This window comes from Neltuma alba, unplaced genomic scaffold (assembly GCF_004799145.2).
Source record: "Neltuma alba isolate B1F8T4 unplaced genomic scaffold, ASM479914v2 tig00012484_pilon, whole genome shotgun sequence".
Classification (NCBI taxonomy): Eukaryota; Viridiplantae; Streptophyta; class Magnoliopsida; order Fabales; family Fabaceae; genus Neltuma; species Neltuma alba.
This window is the reverse complement of record NW_021636958.1, coordinates 230,624-257,785: the sequence shown is the minus strand read 5'-3', so window position 1 is coordinate 257,785 and position 27,162 is coordinate 230,624. Positions and strand designations below refer to the sequence as shown.

The following is a 27,162-nucleotide window of genomic DNA, read 5'->3' as shown; positions in this document are numbered from 1 at the left end:
CACAATAGATTTTGAAATCCAAATTCAAAACCAAACAGCAAACATGAATATAAACCCAGAAATATTTTTTAAAAAAAACATAAAAACAGAGCAAGAGCTTGAACAGTAAGGGATGAAGGTAAGCCCGGAAATATTCAGATCTACATTTGTTTTTGGTTTCTTCCCAAAGAACGTGTGGTGGAGGAGGAAGAAGAAAGGGACATGTTTGGTATTTCACTTTTATTACGTGGCGTACTATCCTATATGGCAGATCCACCTCAACACAAATTGGTCAACTAACAGTTGACCGTTCAACTCCGTTGAAATATGACGACCTTGCTACGAGTTTGCCACTTCTGAAGCCACATTGCTTCAAAAAATATTTCTGGACACCTATAATTCCTTCCTGAAAACTTTCAGGACTAAAATATACCTTAACCCAAATGAAAATGAAACGCATATATTATTGCTCTGTGTATAAAATTATTCATCTAAGAGTAGTTATGCTACCTAATTCTCCACATCTCAAACAGGCGTGGAGGAACTGAGGCCCCACAGTACCGTTTTCTGGTTGGAAGACTTCCAAAGGAGTGACACGATAAAGATAACGTCCCATTTCCTTGCGGCCAGAATAAAAAGCCCGGGTAACAGGAATCTCCCAATCGGAAAGAGTTGGAATTGCAAGTGCCTTTTTATTTTTGATGATCAAGCATGCTGCAACCGGGATGAGTTCACTATGTGAAACAGCTATTGCAAGCGGAGTATTGTTATAATAAGCATCGCGTATCTCCAGATATTCTTCAGGAACTAATCTCACCAACTCCTCTACTATGCCCAGACGCCCAAACTTTGCAGCCACATGAAGAGGTGTTTCGCCCATTGAAGTAGCAAAATTTACGTCCAATACCTGAGGATAGCGATCAATGCATGCTTTTGCAACCGACCAGTTGTTTTCAGCTATGGCCTTGAGCATATTACTCATCTCTAATCCTTCTGCCTCCGTTAACTCTGTAATCACCGCTGAATTATATTTTGAGTAGGAGGGCAATGAGAGAATTGTTAGTAGCCTTACAAATAAAGAAGGACCGTATATTTTGAGTAAATTAATTTTGTGGAGATGACTCTTGTGAGAGAGCTGGTGCCCTAATTACTAAAGGATTTTTCCACATATACCGCTAATGAAATATACAAGGGACTGACCTGGAGGAGAGGCCGGTGCAGAGGCCGTTGCAGGGGAGAGTGCATAGTCATTATTGTAGGTATCATAGAGAATGTCCCATGCACGTTTGGCTTCAGAGAGCCCTCTTATAAGAGACTGATTGTGAGGCCCACAAGAGATACGAATGACATGTAATGCTGCGGCATTCTTTCTTCTCCATTTGGCAAAATCTTTGACACGATATCTCTCTGGTCTGGCGCTACTACTGCTTGTCACTGTCCAAAGATCTCGAGATATTAGATAGTTCTTAACCCATTCGAACCAATCTTCACTGCTGTCTTCCGTGAGTGGCTCTGCAACTATGTCGTTAAAATTGCGCCTCGCTTCCATAACTCAATTAAAGCTGTTTCTGCAGGTCCATGGTGATGATACTCTAATGTAATAATATTTCTACCAATTAATGGCCAATATTTCTTCATAACTACAACTATTTTCAGTTGAAAGGAACAGAGATCAATCATACACACTACATACCAGTTGAACTTGGCTATATACACCTTCCCTCCTGTGAAGTAGTAAGCACTAATCTGTGGCCAAAAAGGAAGAAGCAAACATTAATCTGACATTCAGAATAATAATACTCGACCACATAATAATCCGTCTATTTGGGATAACCCAGGCTGTGAAGTAAGTACTCATAATCAAAGTGGAATTATATTGATAAATTTATTTTTAAATGCAAATAGTTTTATTTTGTTATCTTCTTTAAGGTCACCATTTTATATCTGAACGTACGGAATTGAATAATCATTAAGTGCGCTACATCTAAACAAATACTAATATATAGCCTTGAACACAATGCCTATATCTAAATATTGTAATACCTCTTGCTCCTCATCACTGTAATCTCACTAATTCTTGTGGTTTAAGAAATTTAAAACATGCATTTCAGGTAAAGAAACAAAAACTGATTGAGCTTACCAAAGGTGGCAATGGCTTGTTGCTTCTTGTTTTTCAGCCCGCTCTCACACTTCACTAACTCTTCACACATTCTATATTTATAGGCCTTTCCTTTTATTCCTTACGTGTTAATATATATCACAGGGGACCAAGAAAAGGATTGTGATATGTTACCAAAAAGAAAAAAAGAAAAAGAAAAAGAAAACAAACTTGACCTTTTCTTTCTAAAAACACACATTAAAAAAAAAAAAATAGTGCTGAAGGGGAACGACTCAATTGTCACAAGTACCATATAATATCTTCTTTTGTTGGTGCTCACAGTTCACTTACTCCTGACGCATTGTATATTTATAGCCACTGTTGTATTATTTCTTACATGCATGTTCATATGGTTTAATTTAAAATATTTAATACTATTTTATTAAGTTCTTAATGTAAAAGCTACTTAACTATTACCTGAAGGAACAAAAGCGCCATTTGCTTTTTAGGATCCTTCAAATTGAATGGAATAGATATATCTGAAGCAGACAAGAAGCAAGGAATGGAAACAAAAGGCAAACGTGTTTATGAAATGGGGAATGCTTGACGTGAAACAATCTTATGTTTTAGCAATTTTTGCACCAAAATTCTAAAAAATCATATGCCAATGTTTGACTGTTTAGATTTGCTCAAACTGAATATATATATTCCCTTGTTTGCTGTAATTATTTCAACCGTTAATAGGTATTCGTATTTTGTTTAGCTGAAAGGGTATTAAAAATTACTTATAATCACTTTTACTTTTGAATAATACTATAAATGATTAAAAAATTAAGAGGACTGTTGCATTTTTTATATTATCAAAAAAGTATTGGTAACTTCATTTTATTTTCAATTTTTATTCAGTAAACGAGATTAATGTATCAAATATTCGTATTCTGGTAATATTATATGCATTTAATATAAATTAATTTTTATTTCAGTTTATTTAATTTATACGTTGGTTCAATCATGCGTTTGATATTGAAGAACAAACTGTTAGTTGCTTTAGTTTCATTTTAAAAATTAACCGAATTAATACAGTATAGTGTATAATCTTGTATGTAATCATCAATTCTTTCAGTTTGTGATGTGAGATTAAAATACACTTTTCAGCGAAATAAACAGAGATTAATTGCGCTTAATTGTTTCTTCCTCGATGTGAATTTGTGATGGCAATGGCTTGTTACTTCTTCTTTTCCAGCTCGCTCTCTCACTTCACGGAATCTTCGCACATTCTATATATTTATAGCCTTTTCGTTTATTCCTTACGTGTTCGTTTGGTTTAAGATATGTTACAAAAAAAAAGAAAAAGAAAAAAAGAAAAAGAAGCAAACTTGAGTTTTCCTTTAAAAAACTAAAAAAGCACGTACACATTAAAAAAAGATAGTGCTGTAAGGGAACAACTTGATTGCCTTAGGTATCATATAGTATCTTCTTTTGCAGTTGTTTCATAGTTCACTTACTCCTGACGCATTGTATATTTATAGCCATTGTCGTATCATTTCTTATGGTTTAAATTATTTAATACTATCCATTAAATTTTTAATGTAAAAGCTACTTAACTAATAATTTGAATATACTAAGAAAATTAGATAAATTAATTAATGATTACAAATTGACATGATTCTTTTTAAAATATACATGTATAGCAAATGTCTTGTATCTATTTGAATTTGATTGGTAATAATGGTGATGACCGAATATTAATCAATTAAAGTAGTTTGAGAAAAAATGAGAAATAAAGTTTAAAATCATATATTTAGGATTAAAATCAATCTTTACTTAATTAGCTTCTACATCTTAGATGAGAGCATTTAAAACTAAAACCAGCCGCTTTAACTCTTTTTTACGCAAGAGAGTATTATATAATTGGGGAATCGAGTCTATTCTTTCCCTGGAGGAATGAAAGCACCATATGCTTTTTATAGGAATTTTCTTTTACAGAATTTTCCCCATCTTGTTATGCAAATCTTGTTTTTAGTAATTTTTGCGCCAAAGTTCTAAACTTATACATCACGTTTGATTGTTTGTGTCTGTTTGGATTTGTGCAAATCAGACTGAATATGTGCCCTTGTCCAACACAATTATTTTTAATTAGGCATCACTTAAAATAACACAACACTCATATCTAAATCTTGCACCTTTCTCTTCTCATCACTGTAATCTCCAATTCTTGCAGTTTGAGAAATTTAAAATATGCATTTCAGCTAAAGAAACAAAGACTGCTTGCGCTTACCTGGGCAGCAGTGGCTTGTTACTTCTTGGTTTTCAGCTCGCTCTCACACTTCACTAGCTCTTCACACATTCTCTATTTATAGGCTAACTTTTCGTTTATTCCTTACGTGTTCGTATGGTTTCAGATATTAATAGGTACCAAGAAAAGGATCGTGATATGTTACCGAAAAGAAAAAAACAAAAAGAAAAAGAAAACAAACTTGACCTTTTCTTTTAAAAAAACACATTCGGAAAAGAAAAAACCTCGTCCTGCAGGGGAACAACTCAATTGTCGTAAATATCATAGGGCATCTTCTTTTGCGGTTGGCTCACAGTTCGCTTACTTTAGACGCATTGTATATTTATAGCCGTTGTCGTATTATTTCTTACACTCATGTTAATATGGTTTAAAATATATAATACTCTTTCAGTGTTTAATATAAGACATACCTTATAGTGCAATTTATACTACAAAATGAGTCTTACATTGAAAACTACGGAGAATATTTCATTAAGTTTTTTATGTAAAAGCTACTTGTATAACTACTAATTTGAATATACTAAGAAAATTAGATAGATTAATTAATGATTACAAATTGACATAATTTTCCTAAAATACTCATGTATAGCAAATGTCCTGTATCTATTAGAATTTAATTATTAATAATACTGTTGATGGGTGAGTGTACAATCAATAAAGGTAGTTTTAAAAAAATAATAATTTATTCAGAAGAATACTAATAAATATGACAAATCGATTGAAATCATATATGTTATTTAGGATTCAAATCAAACTTTAATTAGTTTCTACCCCAACTCAAATCAGATGCTCTAAGTTACTTTAATTTTACACCATATGCTTTTTAAGTTCCTTTAATTAAATTGAACGGAATAGATCTGAAGCAGACAAGAAGCAAGAAATGGAAACAAAAGGCAAACGTGTTTATGAAATGGGGAATGCTTGATGTGGACCAATCTACGTGTTAACGCATATTTTAGATGAAAGGGTATTAGAAATTCTATATAATCACTTTTATTTTCGAATAATTTTTTTAAAATAAAACTATAAATGATTAAAAATTAAGAGAACTGTTAATTTCTATATTTTAAGAAATTTTTTTTACGCATTTTTATATTTTCAAGAAAAATTGGTAACTTCATTTTATTTTCAGTTTTTACGGTAAACGATTAATGCATCAAATAATCATATTCCAGTGATATTATATTTAATATAAATCAATTTTTATTTTAGTTTATTTAATTTATACGTTGGTTCAAATCGTGCTTTTGATGTTTAAAAATCAATATTTATAGTTGTTTTTAGCCCCATATAAAAGAAATCTTTCAATGTTTAAGCAAGTTCAAAATTTCTTTTCTCCCTTTAACAAGTAACAACGTGAAATAGTTAGGTGAAACTGGATCTAATCAATATTTGCCGGTTTTGTCAAATTGCTTCAAATTTTGTCATAAAGAATTTTTGTTTCTTAACACAAGTACGTGAATGAAAGATCCTTCTTCCTTTTCATATTATTTGGAATTTCTTATTTAATTTTTTTATTTTTGTTTCCGGATGGTGGTGGAAAATCCTGTAAATGGAAATAGAAAACCAGCGATGATTTTTTTTAGACGAGTACGATGATAGATAATGGATCTTTTTCACATTATTTCAATTATTTCTTATTTTTAATCGTGTTTTATTATTATATTCTAATAGTACTAGGAAATTCGCAGCCAAAACTAAAAAAAAAAAAATTAAAAAAAAAAACAGATGGAAGTTGGATTGTATCAAAAATAAATAAGAAAGAAATTACCGGGGTTGTTGTTGGGAATCAAATTAAAGTCTAATCTGTTGAGCAGCCAGCACTTGAACGTCACTACTTTTGTTGGAATTTGGCTTAAATAATTTGTTATTAAATAATTTGGAAAAGTCATACATTCGGAAAAAAATAGAAAAGAACTAGTCAAAGGACAAGATTTTTTATAAAATATATCAAGGTGACAGTATTTTAATTACAAAATCGGGCAAAAAGCATTCCAAATTTTTAATATCACCCATTATTCTAAAATAATTTTTGGCTTAGTCATAGTCCTAAAATATTTTTTCTATGAAATCCAGTATTTGGCTTCTAGCATACTGAAGTATTCTTTTCAGTACCACATACCCAATGTTCTAAAATAATTTTTAGTTCAATCAAATCCCTAAAATATTTTTCCTATAACACCTGGTATTTGGCTTCTAGCACATTGAAATATTTTTTTTTAGCACCATGTAGTATTCTCATTTCTTTTTTTCAATACCACCCAATATTCTAAAATAATGTTTGATCCAGTCAAAGCCCTAAAATTTTTTTTTCTATAACACCCAGTGTCTAGCTTCCGGCATGTTAAAGTATTTTTTAGTAACACCCAATATCTCAAATTAATTTTTAGTGCATTTAATACCATAAAATATTGCAGCAAAAAATATTTTAAGACACTAAGCGCCAATTAAAAAATGTCTATGGATACTACATAGTACAAAAAAAAAAATATTTCAATGTGCTGAAAGTAGAGGTATTCAAATTGTCTCGTCCCGGTCAGTCCGTCCTAATTCCAGTAACTTTGGGATGGGACGGGACGGGACAAAAAAATTTATGGGATGAGACAATTTCGGAACGGGACAAAATATATCTCGGGATGGAACAGGACACAGGACGGGATCGTCCCGTCCTCGGGTATATACTATATAATTGAAAAAAAAAAATTTGCAAATACTTTGGCTCAAAGACCTCTCTTCCTGAGTTGCCCATTATTTCTAATACCAATTTGGCGCCTCCCCTGCTTGCCTTCAGACTTCCTGGTTCTTTCCTTCCCCGCGACACGACCTCTGCAATACCAAATTCAGCGCCTCCCTTGCTTTACCTTGACGGCTGGCTTCAGATCACTTCCTCAGGTCATTCCTTCCCTGCGAGGTGAGCCCACAAGTGCACTCCTGAAACTGTCTCCTGCAAATCTCCCTCTGGATCGGCCTCTCGCGTGTGGCATTTTCAATAATTCTTGCCGTGTCTCTCCACGCACAGCTCTGCTTCATGCAGGGACGCAGATGCTTACAGTCTAAATAGTTTTTATTTTCAAAGCAGACTGTCTCCTGAGTCCATCTCCTTCTCGGCCTTTCGCTCTCCTGTCATACTCGTCATTGTCGTCCTATTCTCGCCAGCTCAGAGCTTCACGAGACTCTCCCTACCGGTGCTGAGATCGCCGTAGCTGGTCAAGCTGATAATCCTTCTTGGGCCAGCACTCTATTGCTACTCTAGACATTGCATCACCGTGAAAGCCTTGGCCCCCGCTGGTCGCGCTCCGGTCTCTCTCCCCCTTTGTCCAAGCTCATCCAGCGTCGAATGTAAAGAGGCATTTTTTAAATACAAAGAGGCGTTTTTGTTACATTTAAAACGTGATTGTTCACAGGCCCAAAAATTTAATTATTAGAAACTTTTAAGGCCCAAAAACAAAAAAGAAACAAAGTAGGTCCAATAAAAAAGAAATAAGGTCCAAGAGGGGAGAAGACGGACGGGACATCCCTGTCCCGTCCTGGTTTTGTCCCGGTCCTGTTAGGACCGGGACGGGAGTGGGATGGAATGGGACACAGGACAAAAGTCCTGTCCTGTCTCGTGAACACTTCTAACTGAAAGTCATACACTAGGTGTCATAGAAAAAATATTTCAAGGCTCTAATGGGACCCACAAATTATTTTAGAATACTAGGTGACAATGAAAAAAATATTTTAAGAGAGTAATTGATATTAAAATAATATTTTAGAATATTAGATATTTATTTACAAAAACTACCACCTCAGCTAAACTACACCAAAGCGTTGTAGCTTCAGGCAAAGGATAGCAATGGATGGGAAGGGATAAAGGAGAGAAGCCGCATCCCTTTTTAACTCCCAGCCGCGAGTACTAAGGCAATTCAACCACTTGATGTACTATAATTATATTCACGATGACCATACCGTACTAGCCTACTGTTCTAGAATTATTAACGTCATTTTTGAGGAGTTGGTTGATTTTTTTTTCCTTTTTATGAATAATAAAACGGAAACTTCATTCACGATCGAAGGTAAACAATGCAGAGATCAGAGGGAAAAAATCAGTAATTTCATGGCTCTGTTTAATTAGTTCGATTTTACATTCTCTATATGCAAAATCTGTGAAAACAATCTAAAATTTTGATGGTATCATCAATGGTATCTTGAAAGGAATGATTTATTGGCTTGATTCTAGAGAAAAAGGTTGATGGCTCCTGCCCAATCGCAACATGCTTCCACTTTCCTGATTCCCGAATTCCAACAGAATTCCAGACCGTTTGCAACTCCTAGCATCTCAGCTGGCAGGAGGATATATATTCACTCGGGTTGAGTTCTGTTTCAGGATGATTGTTCCTTTAGGCTTTCAAGAAAATATGAAGTTTTTTTCACAATATAATTTAATTTCATCCTCCAATAAATTAGGAGTGTTTATTTTAATCATCATAATAATATCCCTCTTTTTCAAATTATGATAAGTCTTTTTTAGAAACATTTTCGTTCCATTTTATGTGTCTTTCTAGAAGTTAAAAGAAGTATTTACTCGGCGGCAAAAAAAGAAGAAGTATTTACTAATACTATTTTGATATATCCTTGTTTGCTTCAATGACTTATAATTTATTCATCACGTTAACTAAGGATAAATTTGGTAATGTAGTCAATAGTTTCTATAGTTTTTGTCAATTTTTTTCCTGATAAGTTGCACTGTGAGTTTTCTTTTGGTCATTTTTACGTTTCTTGGTTTTGGCTATTTGCGCTATGATTTTTTTTGTGTGATTAATAATATACACTCCTTTTTTGGTTACAAAATTTTTGTAAGCATAACTTCAATTTTAAAAGATTTATATTTTAAAATGGAGGAAGTATAAGGATTTTAATAAAATATTATCAAGTCTATTTATTACTCCTTCTCCATATTATAAGAAGTATTTTAGAAGAAAATTTTGGTTCAAAATATAATATATTGATGGAGTAATTAATAATAGTTTTTCACTTTTAGCTTTTATCGCAAAAAGAAAGACAGTTTTAAATGAAGAAGAGAGATTAAAGAGTTTCCCAATCTCAATCTTTAATAAGAATAAAATAGGTAACCTTTATTAATTTAAAACATATTTAATGATTTAATCAACATTACTTCGTTTGCCAGAAAGCTTAACTAATGTGTTGCATTATGAACCGGAAGAATTATAAACATTGCACGTGTAAATGTCCATCACTCTTAATTCTTAGGATTATTTAGCTTAAATGTTCTTGTGGTTAATGTGATTATATTCTTCTTTATTTCTTTGTGATCATAGGAGTAGACTTCAATAGTTAAAGGCACATGCTGGCAAAAACAAAAAGTTGAAGTCTGTGCATTGGCCCGGGGGGGGGGGGGACAAGAAAACTCAATTGTTTTCCCTCCCAATTTCGTCTTACGTACTATTCCTTCTGCTCTCTGATTTTGGGAACATTAGGTCCAAATTAAAGTGACAGTTACCTTAAAATGAAGGGGAGATCGTTATATCTCGTGTGAACGAGAGGATGAGGATATGTTGTTCTCATAGAAAAGGTGCTGTTCCCCAAGAAAATAATTTTGGGAGAATTATAATAAGATTTAAAAAAATAATTACAAAATAAATCTAAAAAATTGTTATTTTTTACTCTGAAATTTGTTATTATATTTTTTTTAGATTATCACTGAATTTTTTTATTAATTATTTTTTTTGGGACTTGATTCGTAACTCTCGTAATAATTTCACCACCCTTGTACGTACACCTGCGCTCGGCCCTTATGCTTCTGTAATGAATGGCCATAAAGAGCTTGAAGCACTTGATGTACGGTGAGAGTGACCACACAATAGTAACTGCGGGGCTCTTCTGATCTGCCATGCATGCGATGGCTATACGAGGAGACGAGGCTTCGGCCGCGGGACGCGGATCCTCTCCCTCGCTCCCTGTGCCTCTGTCACGCACCTAGATTGTGAGCTTGCCATATTAATTAATTGAAGATTTTAATAAATCTTATATATTAATGATCTTAGTCTCATAAATTTGAATTCAAAAAAATTGGCAAAAAATTTTGAATTAAAAAAAATTAGACTCTTGCTTTTTGCACTATTAAAATTTGAGAAAATGATAGAAAAATGATTAGTTACATTTAAAAATCTCCCAATAGTTACCTAAATAATAAAAATTCCTTTTTAATTAAATAAATCTAAATAGGGATTTTAAATATTATTGAAATGACCATATTGCCCAATTTTAATTTTTTTTGGAAAACCCATTATTAACAATCTTATAATTTCAAGACCCTATCTAGTTAGATAATTAGCAGAGCTTTTTACATTCTCTATATATGCGAAACTTATGAAAACAGTCATCAATGATACCTTGAAAGGAATGATCATGGGCAGCTTGATTTTTGAGGCTTTAATTTGACGGGGTGCTCTCACACACACACACACACAGAGAACCAAGGAATGACCGTAATTTTTTGTGATATTAATTCATTGAATATTTTAAAAAAGAATATAAAGTTTTCTGCTTTATTGCATTGATGATTTTGATCTCTTAAATTTGAATTTAAAAAATCTCAACCATAACTTTATTTCTTATTATTGATGAAAATATGCTCATGAATACAATTAAACTTTTTATTAATTTAAATTTAAATTGTTCAACCTTATTTGGATTCAAACTATAATAGCCCCATCTGTATTCCTGCTATAGTCAACACATTATCAATGTTCATGCATGGTGCTTTACATGATAAGATTCAACGGGATCAGAAATTTCTTATTCAACAGAAAATACATGAAGTAATAAGATGTGAAGCACGTACTTACATAGATCTTAGTAAAACAGAGCCTAATAAATAATTTTAGGGAAGGACTTCCATCATTCTTCAAATTTTTTCTTAACCGTAACTATAAAGTACCATGGGCCCATCAGTGTATTAGGCCCATGTGACCCCTTTGGTTTGGTTTGGGCTGGACCCAATTCATCTTCTGATTTGTTCCCGTTATAAATAAATAATTCATCCACACATATATAGCCAAGTCTTGTCAATTAATTAATCTAATTAATTTGGGATAATTACATCAATATATATTTATGTTCTGAATATAAGTAATTGCATTGTTACCCGAGTAAGCTTCAAGAGGAAAATTTTTATTCAGCAGAAAATAATACATATATAACAAGATGCGAATAAATTACATACACAGTTCATGGCCACCTCACCGGCCTTTTCTTGAAGAGGCCTGGACCATAAGTAGACCAAAATACTTCAACAAGAAGAGGGAATTGTAATAATATAAAGAGGGTTATTGGAATACTAGCAAGCATAGGAACAAGAAGAATAACCCATAAACGTGATGAGTGATATTGCAACATGATCATTATGGTTGCTGAAAAGGCAATCATCATATTTGCAATAGATAGAAAAAGTGTAGAAAGACCTATTATCAATTTTGTGGGTAGTGAGTAAAGGAAGTCTTCATCGGTATAGCGAGACGTGAGGATCCCTAAAAATGTGAGCACGGAAGTGGTGGAAGAAAACAAGGAAAGTGCATCTGAAATTAAAAAGACTTTAAATAACTTCTCCTCCATAAACATTGGGTATCCTGAATTCTGATTGTTCCCTCCGGGAACCGTTATAGCTGCCGCAAACATAATGGTAACAATTAGGGCCCAAACAACTGAGCAAGAAGAAGCTGTGTCTTTCATCCATTTTTCTCCATCAGCCCTAAGCTCTTTGTGGTTTCTTTTGAAATACTCTAGAGGCCTCAACATGTCCTTGTTTACAACTAGCCTATCCCCAGGATCCATCACACTCTCAACGGCCTATTTTTACAGAAAATAAATACATAATAAGTAATTAATAAAAGACACAATATCGAAGGAAAGAGCATTACATTTCACTTCTAACTAACCTTGAACCATTGCATCTCGCTTTGCATCTACAATGCAGCGCCAGAGATGCTGTCAAGGTAGGAAGAAGGAGCCAACAGGGCTGCCACATGCAGCAAGGTATTTGAGGTCTTCTTCTCAACTATTGACGCCACCACATTCTTAAAGCAAAAACCACGGAGGAGGTTGAAAATCTCAGCTCTACGATATTTAACAGCATAGAAGAAAATGGGCAAGTCTAACCCACCATAACTGACTAGCGTTATTAATTCTGTGTTTGCCTTTGTTACTCGCAACAAAAACTCAACATTCTCTACTTCACATACAGATAGCAGTGCTTTTTCAAACATATTCTTCTTTGCTTTATTCAAATGTCTCAGATTCTCACAAACTAAGTTTAGAATTTCAGCTGCTTTTGCATGCTGCACCTTCATCTCATATATTTTCTTGATTCCTGCACCATTCGTAAATCAAATAGAATTAAAATATTAAAGGCATCCAATTTAAGTTCTGGGCCGGGCAACTTTTTGGGACACTTACGTACCTAACAAATTGTAGATGCTGGGGATGGGCCAATGGAATAGACCTAGGCCTGTTGACATGGATTTGGTATGTATAATGAATAAATTGAGAAACGTAACTTTACATTGTATAATCGATGTTCTATAATAATAGTTATATAATATTACTTGATTTCATCTTCTAAAGTGAGAGAGAATTTTGTACCTTGACCAGCTTGGTTGCTCTCGCCTTCTTGCTGAATATCTACGCAAAAATGCCCAGCGGTTGTGGTTGATGGTATTTTGATATCTTCCACCCAAATGTGACCAAAGAAATGGAACACATAAGCTTCTTCGAATAATATTGCAACAAATAACTAGAAACTACAAGTAAATTACATAAATAGTGTCAATTAATTGCCGCCACCTCCTAATAAATTGAGGGATTGTTTTGAATGAAACATAAAGACAGAAATAATAGTTGCAAAAAAATAATAATAAAGTCAGAGATAATATTTTCCAATAAATTGAGGGTTAATTGCATAAATTGTATTTTTGGAATTTTGCCAACATTATTTTTGGAAACACTTCATAAACGTTTCACCAAATTTTCAAAGAGCCTTAGTAGATGAATACCAGTGGCAGTTAAAATAACTTCATCTTCACCATCTTTATCCTCATCGTCATAATCAAAATGAGCAAACAGCATAAAGAAAATTGTAGGGAAAAACAGAGAGTAGTAGAAAGTAATTAAAATAATAATATGCACTAACAGTGATACAGCCATCGCTTCCAGAACAGAAGTTGACTTATATATGTCCAGAGAATTAGGAAGACAGAGCGCAATATTCCCAATTGTTGGGTCCTCGTCTGCGTCAGTAGTAAAAAGCAGCTCCTTGCATCGTTGGAGCAAATGCAAGGCAATATCTATTTATGCACCAACATCATACAGTATGAGAAATGGAAAAAGGCCACATGTATAAACTAACGAGGGAAAATGAAAAGGGTAAAATGACATTTTTGTACTGAAAGTTTTCGTTGACCAATTTGTACTGAGGTGGATCTGTCATATTAAATATTATGTCACATAACATGCCACATCATCACAATCCTTACTGGAAAGAAAATAAAGGAAACCTTTCCCCTGCATCATTATCATCAGTCCCATAAAAAAACTTTAAACCCAGATCAACAATTTCACACAGCAATGGCAGTTTGGATTGATTATGATATTTATGGGTATCTTCAGCTCTTCACAGTAGCTCTCCAAATACACAAGCCTCACTATTACCAACTTCATTAATTAAAATCAACAAAAAAATCACAATAGATTTTGAAATCCAAATTCAAAACCAAACGGCAAACATGAATATAAACCCAGAAATATTAAAATAAAAATAAAAATAAAAACAGAGCAAGAGCTTGAACAGTAAGGGATGAAGGTAAGCCCGGAAATATTCAGATCTACATTTGTTTTTGGTTTCTTCCCAAAGAACGTGTGGCGGAGGAGGAAGAAGAAAGAGACATGTTTGGTATTTCACTTTTATTACGTTGCGTACTATCCTATATGGCAGATCCAGCGCAACACAAATTGGTCAACTAACAGTTGACCGTTCAACTCCGTTGAAATATGACGACATTGCTACGAGTTTGCCACTTCTGAAGCCAAATTGCTTCAAAAAAAATTTCTGAATACCTACAATTCCTTCCTGAAAACTTTCAGGACTAAAATATACCTTAACCTAAATGAAAATGAAACGCATATATTATTGCGCTGTGTATAAAATTATTTATCTAGGAGTAGTTATGCTACCTAGTTCTCCGCGTTTCAAACAGGTGTGGAGTAACGCAGGCCCCACAGTGCCCTTTTTTGGTTGGAAGACTTCCAAAGGAGTGACACGATAAAGATAGCGTCCCAATTCCTTGTGGCCAGAATAAAAAGCCGAGGTAACAGGAATCTCCCACTCGTCTCGACTTGGAATTACAAGTGCCTTTTTATTTTTGATGATCAAGCATGCGGTAACCGGGATGAGTTCACTATGTGAAGCAGCCATTGCAAGTGGAGTATTGCCATAGTAAGCATCGCGTATCTCCAGATATTCTTCTGGAACTAATCTCACCAGCTCCTCTACTATGCCCAGATGCCCAAATTTTGCAGCCACATGAAGAGGTGTTTCGCGCATTGACTTCGCAAAATCTACTTCCAATACCTGAGAACAGCGATCAATGGATGCTTTTGCAGCTGACCAGTTGTTTTCAGCTACGGCCTTGCGGATATTACTAATCTCTAATCCTTCTGCCTCCGTTAACTCTGTAATCACCACTCAATTATATTTTGAGTAGGAGGGCAATGAGAGAATTTTTAGTAGCCTTACAAACAGAATATTTTGAGTAAATTAATTTTGTGGAGATGACTCTCTTGTGAGAGAGCTGGTGTCGCTAATTACGAAAGGATTTTTCCACATATACCCCTAATGAAATATATAAGGCACTGACCTGGAGGAGGGGCCGGTCCATTATTATTGTGGGAATCATAGAGAATGTCCCATGCACGTTTGGCTTCAGGGACCCCTCTTATAAGAGAATGATTTTGAGGTCCACAAGAGATACGAATGACATGTAATGCTGCGGCATTCTTTCTTCTCCATTTGGCAAAATCTTTGACACGATATCTCTCCGGTTTGGCCCTACTACTGCTTGTCACTTTCCAAAGATCTTGAGATATCAGATAGTTCTTAACCCATTCGAACCAAATTTCACCGCTGTCTTCTCTAAGTGGCTCTGCACCTATGTCGTTAAAATTGCGCCTCCCTTCCATAGCTCAATTAACTAAAGCTGTTACGTTGGAGACGGCGAAAATTTGAGCCTTCTAATCAACACAAAATAATACTAATAATAAATAATAAATAAAATGGATTGTTTTTTGGAATATTTTCACATGATATGATTATGGCGGAATAATGCAAGTTGCAAAGTAAGCGCTGACCAACAAAGAAAATAGAAGCATTAATCATGCCTTTAATTTCCAAACGGACTTTTAAAATTCAAATTTGATATCTTTGGACATGACAATCAGAATCTAATAATATGGGTTTATTGGGATTAGATTAAAATAAATAAATTATTTTTAATTTAATTTTTTTTAAAAAATATATTGGATAAAAATTAAATTAAGTAATATAAATTATATATAGATAAGATTTTGGGAAAATTCCAGAAAAGGTCCCTCAAATATATGAAATCCCAGATTGGGTCCTGGAATTTCCAAAATGACAGAAAGGGTCAGTGACCCAATTTGTCATTTGTGAAATTAAGACCAATTGACAATAGCTGTTACTTTCGGTTCCCATTCTTTTGTGAGAATTGCAAAGGAGTTAGTAAGTTCTAAGAAAAGGATAAAGTTTTTAGACTTGAGACTCTGAAGTATTCCCTCTGACTAAGCGCACACGTGCTTCTCCTTTGGTTTCTTCAATAGCTGTTACTTTCGGTTCCCATTCTTTTGTGAGACCGCTCAGTATTTTCCTCACTTGATCTTCTTGACTATATTTCTTCCCAAGTGCAGTGAGGTGGTTTATGAGATGTGAGAATCTGACTTCCATATCTCGGATACTCTCTCCTTCCTTCATTCTGAATAATTCAAATTCGGTGGTGAGAGTGTTGATTCGACTCTGTTTTACACCGGTGGTTCCTTCATGAGCTATCTCCAGAGCCTCCCACATTTCCTTCGCGGTTTCCAGACTTGAGACTCTGAAGTATTCCCTCTGACTAAGCGCACACGTGAGTATGTTGATAGCTTTGTCATTTAGAGTCACCAGCTTCTTATCTTCCTCATCGAACTCGCTGGGACTCTTGCGTACTTGCTGGCCATCTATTGTGTTCATCGGGACATAATTGCCGTGTTCTATTACGTCCCACAAACCATACTCTGTGGCCTTGATGAAGATTTTCATCCTCATTTTCCAGAAGGTATAATTTTCTCCACTGAAGCCTGGCGGTTTAGATGTTGAGCATCCTTCGGGTAGCACGCTATCTCCAAATCCTGCCATTTGATCTCTCTTTGGACTGTTAAATCCTTAGTGAAGAGACCTGCTCTGATACCAAATGTTAGAAACAATCTCACCCAAGAGGGGGGGTGAATTGGGTGAGTTACAAAAATTTTAAATCAAATCCGTGACAGTATTGAATAAAAACAGAGAGTCAGAGTCAGGAGAAATTTAACCGCAGAGAGAAGACACAAGATTTATACTGGTTCGGTCTAAACCACGTGACCTACTTCCAGTCCCCAGAACACCTCTGAGTATTTCACTATCTTCCAAGATCGACAGGGCTCTTGGTGCCTCGGTACAATAATTGAATCGCTCAATCACTCCCCCTTACTCCCGTAAGGATACAAGCCCTCTCAAGAGTCCACACTCTTGAGTATCACTCAAGTTTTTAATAAAAATAGTAGTTGGCTCTCTCACAGAGTGAATTTAATGATAAACACTGATGCTCGGTAGTAACGTGAAAAACAGAGTATTGAATGCTAAATAATCGCAGGTGGTAGTTCCGGTATTCAATGTCTTCATTAATGCTTCTTCGCGCCTTTTATAGTTGATATCGTTAAGTAGCCGTTAGACGGAAGAGCTTCTAGCCGTTGTGACTCCGTTTGCGTGTTTCGCTGGTTTCAACGGCTCCGCCATTAATGCGTCTGAGCTTCTGACACTGTAGGTTGCAGTCTACGTAATCCCGTTGAAGAGCCGTTGCACTCGTTTTTCATTAATCTGCATATTTTAAGCTTTAAGCAAATAGGAGTCTTGCGGTGAATACTTTAATCATGAACAAAGAAGAGAAAACAATTTTATCATTCAAACATTTGTGATGAAATGATTTATCTGTAAGACGAGCAGAAAGTCATTCTGGTTTAGTTTGATAGAAGAGATGATCGATTACTTGATGATAGATCAGGTTATCGATAAACAGAATGAAGACTTTTCAAATTAGTTCACCAATATTATCGATCAAGTGTTGGATCATTGACTCTAAGAATTATCATAGCAAAGGAAATCGTTCCATGATCGAACACTTGTTTGATCGAACAGATTATCGATAATTCAAATGTTATTGAAATGAAACTTCAGTCATTGATGATCGAACAATTTATCGATAAATATATGATGGATAATGTTATCGATAAACCATGGGTATGAATATATTCAATGAAAGACACAGACTATTTGAAGTGATCGAACAGTTGATCGATCAAAGAATATTCGAACAAGTAATCGAATAAAGTGAGAAGAGAAATTTAATCCTGTAAGGCAAAGAAACTGATTATCGATCACGTTTTGTGAAAACATGAGTTTCAGGGAATTGAATGATCGATCATATTATCGAAAAACCAGTGATCGATTAGGTGATCGAAAATAGTTCAACATAAGTTAATGCGAATATAGCAATCCTTAGACTCTTTATCGATCATGTTATGTGAAAAGATATTTATGCAAACAAGTTAAATTTATCGATAATGTTATCGATAATTTGGTTGCAGGAAAACTAAATAAGAGTAGATAAAGACATTGATTATCGATCATGTGATCGATAATTTTATGATCAATAAGGTCATCGATCCATCAGTAAAGATGATTACCTGTATTCAAAGAGTTAGAGCATAATGTTCGAACATGTAATCGATAAACAAATGATCGAGAATATGATCGATAAATTGGTAACAGAATTAATGTGTAGAATAAGTAGATTGTGTTACCTTTGATCGAAGTCGTTATTGATAACTGATTTATCGATCACGTGATCGATAAATACACATCAGATTTGGTTCTCTTATCAGTAACTCGATTGTTCATCTGATATTATCGATCAGTTGATCGATAATTAACCATAGTTTTGTGTGATTTCCACGTTAACGATAATCGATCATTTTATCGATTAACTACTTATCGACTGGTTCTTCGATCAAAATACCTACTATAAACTCGATTTACACTTGAACAATTATCTGTAACCTTAGCGATAAATGATTGATCGATCAAAATACTTAACCCAAATTATCTGACTTTGTTATCATCAAAACTATAATCCTAACAGAAGTCTGATTGTTTCCTCCGGGAGCTGCAATTGCTGTAGCAAACATAAGGGTAACAATTAGAGCCCCAACAATTCAGCAAGGGGACACTGTTTTCTTCATCCATGTCTCTCCTTCAACTCTCAACTCTTTCTCTTTGCGGTTTTCTTTGATAAAGTTTGCAGGCTTAATTAAGCCCTTTCTCGTTTGCAACTAGATCCACCACACTCTCTACAGGCTATGTTAACAGAAAAAATAAGTTTATATATATATATATATATTTGTGATTCATTTTATATGTTTACAGAACATGTGTGTACGTGTTAATGTGATTAATTTTCATTTATTAATCTCTTCAAGATGCTCAGAAAATCATTAAACTTGAGTTCTCACCTTGAACCATTGCCATTCTATTTGCATCTGCAGTACTGCGGTACGGGGGATGCGGTTAAGGTAGGAAGCAGGAGCCAAGGAGGCTGCCACATGCAGCAAGGTATTTTATTTCTCATCAACTAGTGTTGATACCACATTCTTAAAGTGAAAACCACGGAGGAGGTTGAAAATCTCAGCTTTACGATATTCAACAGTCTCGAAGAAAATGGGCGAGTCTGGGTGACCAAAAGTGACTACAGTGACTAATTCCGGGTTTGCCTTCATTACTCGCAATCAGTGCTTCTGCAATCATACCATTCTTTACTTGAATAAAAAATATCAAATTCTGACAAACTAGGTTTAGAATTCTAGCAGCCTTTGCATGCTGTAGCTTCGTCTTATATATTTCCTTCATTCCTGCCCCATCGGTAACTCAAATAGAATTTTATGTTAGTCAAGTTTAATTAATCATGAGGACTAAATTATTAAAGGCATCCAATTTAAGTTTTGGGGAGCTATTTGGCACACATACATATACCTAACAAATTATAGATGCGGGAGATGAGCCAACGGAGCAGACCTATCCCTGTTGACATGGATATTCACTACAAAAAAATTGACTTTCAGCGGCGACAAAAGTCGCCGCTGAAAGTACAAAAGTCGCCGCCGAAAGTTTTTTGCGGCGACAAGTCGCCGCTGAAAAGTCGTTGCCGTAGCAGCCGTGGCTGAAAACTTTCAGTGGCGACTAAAAAGGTCGCCGTTAAAAGATACTTTCAGCGGCAACTTTTAGAAGTTTCAGCAGCAACAAATGTCGCCGCCGAAAAGCCTTTCAGCGGCGACAAAAAAGTCGCCGCAGAAAACACTTTCGACGGCGACACTCTTGTCGCCGCTGAAAGACTTTTTGGCAGCGACATTTGTCGCCGCCGAAAGTGTTTTCTGCGGCGACTTTTTTGTCGCCGCTGAAAGTAATGCCTAAGAAGAATTGGCTTTACCAATGCCACGTCATCACCGCCGATGCCACGTCATCGTCTCCGGCCGCCACGTCAGCACCGTCGACCTCCACGTCATCGCCATCGGCGGCCACGTCATCACCGCCGACCGCCACATCATCACTAGCCACCTCCACGTCATTGCCACGTCACTCCTCCTCGCCACGTCATCGTCTAAATATTTTCACCTTAAACGTGTCTTCTTCCAGGTTCGAACTCGTGACCGCCTCCCTTCGTGTCCAACCTTCTTGCCGCTGAGCCAGATTGAATTTGTTTATTAATATTGTAAAATAAAATATATATTATTATATTATACTTTCAGCGGCGACAAAAAAAGTCGCCGCTGAAGGTCTACTTTCGGCGGCGACAAAAAAAGTCGCCGCTGAAGGTCCATTTTCGGCAATTTGTTTATTAATATTGTAAAATAAAATATATATTATTATATTATACTTTCAGCGGCGACAAAAAAAGTCGCCGCTGAAGGTCCACTTTCGGCGGCGACAAAAAAAGTCGCCGCTGAAGGTCCATTTTCGGCAATTTGTTTACTAATATTGTAAAATAAAATATATATTATTATATTATACTTTCAGCGGCGACAAAAAAAGTCGCCGCTGAAGGTCCACTTTTGGCGGCGACAAAAAAAGTCGCCGCTGAAGGTCCATTTTCGGCAATTTGTTTACTAATATTGTAAAATAAAATATATATTATTATATTATACTTTCAGCGGCGACAAAAAAAGTCGCCGCTGAAAGTCCACTTTGGGCGGCGACAAAAAAAGTCGCCGCTGAAGGTCCATTTTCGGCAATTTGTTTACTAATATTGTAAAATAAAATATATATTATTATATTATACTTTCAGCGGCGACAAAAAAAGTCGCCGCTGAAGGTCCACTTTCAGCGGCGACAAAAAAAGTCGCCGCTGAAGGTCCATTTTCGGCAATTTGTTTACTAATATTGTAAAATAAAATATATATTATTATATTATACTTTCAGCGGCGACAAAAAAAGTCGCCGCTGAAAGTCCACTTTCGGCGGCGACAAAAAAAGTCGCCGCTGAAGGTCCACTTTCAGCGGCGACACTTTTGTTGCCGCTGAAAGTCTTGGTTTCAGCGGCGACTTTTTGGTGTCGCCGCCGAAAGTGGACTTTCAACGGCGACTTTTTTTGTCGCCGCCGAAAGTCGTCGCCTAAAGTCTATTTTTTTGTAGTGATTTTTGTTCCTTTTAGCCCAATGATTCGAAAGGACTACTCACACATGATATGCATGCATGTCTATATATGCATAGGTTTATCTCTTTTTTTTTTTTTTTTTTGAGGATCACAGGCACACAGGTATGGTTTGTTTGTGTGGATATACAAGTCTATCTTTTCGTCCTACTTTACCAAAGAGACATGCGATAACCAAGAGGAACCGTTCCACTGTGAAATGCGATAATTAAAAAGTAGTTAACAATGCCTAAGCTTATGATTTATGTTTCTGATGACTTAAATTGACTTAAATTATTTCCTTGCCTTTTAAAAGGCATCTGACATGAAATTAGGACAGTAAGGAGCAAGAGAGAGAAAGGGTGAGATGGATTTGGAATGAGTATATTCATGTAACCAAATATTGATGAATGCAACACAGGGAGAAAAATTAAGTTATACCGGTGGTAGTTAAAATAACTTCATCTTCATCATCTATCCTCATCACCATAATTCACCATTTTGGCTCGTGTATAATTAACACGGGCAAACAACATATAGAAAATTGTAGGGAAAAACAGAGAGTGGTAAGTAATAAAATGCACTAACCGGGATGGGCCCATCGCTTCCAGAACGGAAGTTGACTCCTGTCAAGAGAATTAGGTAGATAGAGTGCAATGTTCTGAATTGCTGAGTTCCCATCCATGTCAGCGGCAAAAAAGAATCTCCGTACTTTGTTGGAGCAAATTCAAGGCAGTACCTATTTATGTATCAAAATCATATAGTATCGGATGGAATGGCAAAACGACAAACACGTATGAACGAACAAGGTAAAAATTGAAAATCAAACATATATTATGCTTTATGTATAAAATCATATATCTAAAAGTTAAGTTACCAAATTCTCCAATTCTCAAACAGGTTCGGATTAACTAAGGACCCACAGGACCTTTTTCTGGTTTGAAGACTTGCAAAGGAGTGCATCTTCATTTTTGTTGATCATGCATATGCTGCAGTTGGGATGACTGCACCATGTGTTGCAGCTGTTATAAGTGGAGTATGGCCATTATAAGCATAATGTATAAGTGGAACTAAACTCACCAACTCTTCTACCATGCCCAGACGCCCAAACTTTGCGGCCACTTGAAGAGGTGTTTCACCTATTGAAGTAGCAAAATCTACTTTCAATATCCTAGGATGGCAATCAACGTATGCTTTTGCAGCCGACCAGTTATTCTGAGCTATGGCCTTGTGCAAAATGCCCATATCTAATTCTTCTGCTGCCTCCGTTATCACTGTAATCACCAATTAATTAAATGCCAAGAAATCATAAATATGAGTTGTCCGGCGCCCTTACAAACAAAGAAGGACCATATTTTGACTAAATTTGTGTAGATAAGGCTCTTGTTAACTAGTCTCCTTTTCCAATAACAAAGTATGAGGCACTAACTATAACACTCTCTCCGTTTCTGAGTCATTGTATATTTTTGAGAGCGTTGGTGTCCCTAATTAATATAAGACCCTTAACAAAGTTGTAGGAATAATTGAGGGATGTTTCCACATATGCCCTTGTGAATAATCAAAATTTCATCACCCGCGTTCTTTGAAAAATTTGAAGGCATTGGAAGTCAATTCACGTATAGATAGCTAATGCGACAGGGACTCATTTGCATGTATTCAAGAGTATAGAAGGTTGAATAATATTAAAGTCCCAAACATACAAACATACACACACATACACTTATACAGGGCACTGACCTGGGGCTGGTATATTATTTTTGGAGGTACTATAGAATGTCCCATGCATCTTTGGCTTCAGAGGCACCTCTTATATGCGAATGATATGCAACGCTGCAGCATTGTTTCTTCTTCCCCATCTGCCAAAATCTTTCACACGATATCTCTCTGGTCTTGCGCTACTGCTTGTCACTTTCCAAAGATGTCGAGATCTTAGGTAGTTCTTAACCCATCAAACCAGTCTTTTTTGCTGCGCTCCGTAAGTGGCTCTGCAACTATGTTGCTAAAATTGCGTCTCCCTTGCATAACTCAATTAAAGCTGTTGTTGCTGATCGATGCTGATGACACTCTGTAATAAATTTGAAATTGTAGCTACCAATTAATGGCCAATGTTTCTCGATAACTACAAATATTTTCCGTTGAAAGGAACAGAGATGAATCATATGCACAACTTACCAGTTTAACTTGGCTATGTATATATGCACCTTCCCCTCCTCTGACGGAAACTCTGATATGTCAATGGCTCAGCCTTCTTTTGCACCTTGACATCTTTTTCCTTTGAGTCTCCTGGGTTTTTGTAAACTAAGCGCTAATGTTTGACTAAAATAAGAAAAAGTAAGCATTACTTATATATCTATTTCGAATCGGATATAATACTGGAGAATATTATCCGTCTATTTGGGATAATCCAGGATGTGAAATAACGTAAACGCCTATCACGGTGGAATTGTTTTGATAAATCATTTTTAATTAATAATTTTTAAAATTTTCTATATCTTTTAGGCCACCATTTTATATCTGATTGCAGAGAATTAAATAATCCCAGAGCGCCCCACATCTAAACAAATAATTAATACACTATTCCACCATTAAAAAATGTAGAAGCTTGGAGATCGATGAGGGTTTGTCGTCTCGTCTTGCTCCAGCTTCTCCTGTATCTGCTTGTCGTCAGTCGTCTTGTGTGTGTTTCTTGGTTGGAAAATCTAAGTGTGATCAAATACAAAGAAGACGAGGAAGCTAAAGGCAAAGGAAAGAAATTAAAGAAACAAAGAAGATGAAGATGACGAGGCCGAAGGGAAAGATACGAAACCAAAAAGTTGAGTGAGGCTGAGAGCATGTGAGACTGTGAATTGAAGTAGTGTGAGAGGAATTTAATGTTGGTCAGATTATTTGTCGAACAACACGTGATTGGGGCAGGGCCAGGGGTAGGCTGGAGGCGGACTAACATTTTAATTTAAAGATTCAAATTTTAAATAAATATTAAGTTAATGATAAATATTGGGTGGTGACCGGAAGGTGGGAGAGTTTTTTTTTTTTTTTTTCGGTTGAATAGAAAATTGAATACAAACAAGATAAAGCAGCTAACAAAGAAAGCTAAGGTACCTATCCTTCATCACCCTCCTCTTCTTGGCTAATAGTTGAAGGCTGATCAAAGATCTAAAAATTGGTTTGCATGAGAGAATTTAGCTAAATGGTCGGGACAAAACAAATGTTCCCTAAAAGAGTGCTTAATCAGGACCTGCCAATACAGGTTTAAAAGATTCTGTTACTGTGATGTAATTTGAAGATGTAATTATATTATATTTTTTAATGTTTTATTCTTATTGTTCCTCACATATTTGTTATATTTATATGATTATATATGTATATAATATTATTGTTATTTTATTATTCTGTCATGTGACTGGCTGATCTTTTTGGTCACGCTTTTAGCACATTGATATCTTACTTAATTAAACACAATAACCGTATCTAAATCTTCTACCTCTCTCCTCTTCACTGTAATCACTAATTCTTGTAGTTTGAGAAATTAAAATACACATTTCATCCAAAGAAACAAAAAAATAATTACGCTTACTAATGGTGGCCATGGCTTGTTTACTTCTTTTGCAGCTAGCTCTCACATTTCACAAACCCTTCGCACCTTGTATATCCATAGCCGTTTTCCCTACGTGTTTGTATGGTTTAAGACTTTTTCTTTCTTTTTTTTTAATGGCCAGTGGTATGGTTTACGGCATTTAATACTATGTCCAATTGCTAATATAAAAGTTAGCTAGAGGTTGAATTTGGTTCTAAAGATATTATTACAATATATTTACCTCCCATTTTTATTTATTTTTTCCAAACTATTTGCATAACATGTATAAACCAATAAATAATCTAATGTTATATATGAGTGTGCTAGGGATATCAAATTACATTTATTATAATTAACTAATTTATTTTTTTTTAATTTATTAAAATTAATGAAATAGCTCTTACATTAAAAACGGAAAGAAGGATATAATTGGGAAAGAGGAAATGGATAGTGATTCTATTCTCCTGCTTGGACTTGAACAAACTCAACATATATGTAATCATTTAATCACCCGCAGCTTAGCATAATAATATAAACTTTTTATTATTGTAAAAATTACTAATAGGGTATCAACATAATTAACTCTCTAGCAAAAAATTAACGTAATTAGCTGTATGTAATTAATTATGGGGAAAATTACACTCAGGTCCCACAGAGTACAATTAATATCAAAAAGGTCCCACGAAATCGCGAAATGATTCTGAAGTCCCCAGGGACTTGTGTGTAATTAATTCTAATTGTGAAATTACCTACTTACCCCTATTAATTTTATTGCAACAATTCATTTACAATCTCAGCAGTGGCTGTTAACAACCCGAGAAGACGTGATTGACAACCTCTGCAGTGCTCATGACAACTCACTCTGTGGAATGCCAGGGGCGTTGTTGAGGTTGTTAACCACCTCTTCTCGGGTTGTTAACAGCCACTGTTGATGTTGTAAATAGGTTCTAATTTTATTTACAATCTCAACAGTGCTGTTAACAACCCGAGAAGACGTGATTGACAACCTCAGCAGTGCTCATGACAACTCACTCTGTGGAATACCAGGGGCGTTGTTGAGGTTGTTAACCACCTCTTCTCGGGTTGTTAACAGCCACTGTTGAGGTTGTAAATAGGTTCAAATCAACAGGGGTAACTACGTAATTTCACAGTTAGAATTAATTACACACAGGTCCCTGGGGACTTCAGAATCATTTCGCGATTTCGAGGGACCTTTTTGATATTAATTGTGTTCTGTGGGACCTGAGTGTAATTTTCCCTTAATTATGTCGTAAAAAATTTCTTATTATTTCCCAAACTATATCAAACTTTCTTTATAATCACTTTTATTTTTGCCTTTTGAATGGCAGAAGGTGTATGCATAAGTCATGATAAGTAACACAGTGATGAGAAAAAAAAAATCGTCCTCACGGAAATCTATTAATCTATCTATCTATTAATATATAAAAATAGAGTACAAAGTAGGAGTTGCTGGCAAGTCGACATGTGGTGTCACCAATGTGTAGATAAAATGGTCTTCATTTTTAAATATTTTTAAAAGTAACATTTCTACCCATGTTTCCCTATTCATGCATTTACAAAATTTAAAACTTAAAACATAATCTATCTCATGATTATTTGGTGGTTGGTTACAAAATAAGAGTTGCTTGCAGCCCGACACATGATGTCACCAATGCTTAGATAAATAGTCTTCATTTATTTAGTTTTATCTTTTGCTTATAAAAGTAGAGACCAAAACATGCTCACATCATACCATGTGGCATGCTCTCCTCACAGATAAATACATGATAGTATGGTTTTTTAATGGGAGAAATTTACTGATATTTTGAATTTTGATCACTAGAACACGTTATTCCAGATTTTATGAGTTTGTTATGTGCAGTTCTTTTATTCCAATTAAGAAATATTTCTAGTTTGAAATTAAATTCAACAATAAAAAAAACGGCTCTTAATATTTCAAATCTTTTTGGGTGATATTAATATTTCTAATTTTAAATTAAAATTAATAGCTCATAAAAAGTGGTTGTTCATTCACCCAATTAAATCATTTTAAATTTACAAATATATTTATCACTGCACCCACATTGTTTCTTATTCCGGGGCTTTTTTCCGGGCAATTTCTAATTTCAAATTAATATTTCATATTTTAAATAAAATTTAATTAATAATTCAAATT

General features: G+C 35.1%; 1 protein-coding gene and 1 pseudogene across 1 annotated transcript; both read right to left on the bottom strand.

Moving 5' to 3' along the window:
* Nucleotides 1-466: 466 nt before the first annotated feature.
* LOC114727549 (uncharacterized) lies at nt 467-1,528 on the bottom strand. Its single transcript, XM_028914251.1, has 2 exons — nt 1,180-1,528; nt 467-999 (listed from the first exon to the last, which is right to left on the bottom strand). Exons 1-2 carry the CDS (start codon nt 1,526-1,528, stop codon nt 467-469), a joined length of 882 nt encoding a protein of 293 aa, XP_028770084.1.
* A 10,075-nt stretch (nt 1,529-11,603) lies between these two features.
* On the bottom strand, nt 11,604-15,605 carry LOC114727548 (uncharacterized; annotated as a pseudogene).
* Nucleotides 15,606-27,162: the final 11,557 nt, after the last annotated feature.

What these genes read in the sequence shown, in the direction of transcription:
- LOC114727549 (XM_028914251.1), bottom strand. Translation starts at nt 1,528, where the DNA reads ATGGAAGCGAGGCGCAATTTTAACGACATAGTTGCAGAGCCACTCACG. An exon ending in TGCACCGGCCTCTCCTCCAG is followed by an intron (nt 1,000 to 1,179) that starts GTCAGTCCCTTG and finishes AATATAATTCAG; the next exon opens with CGGTGATTACAGAGTTAACG.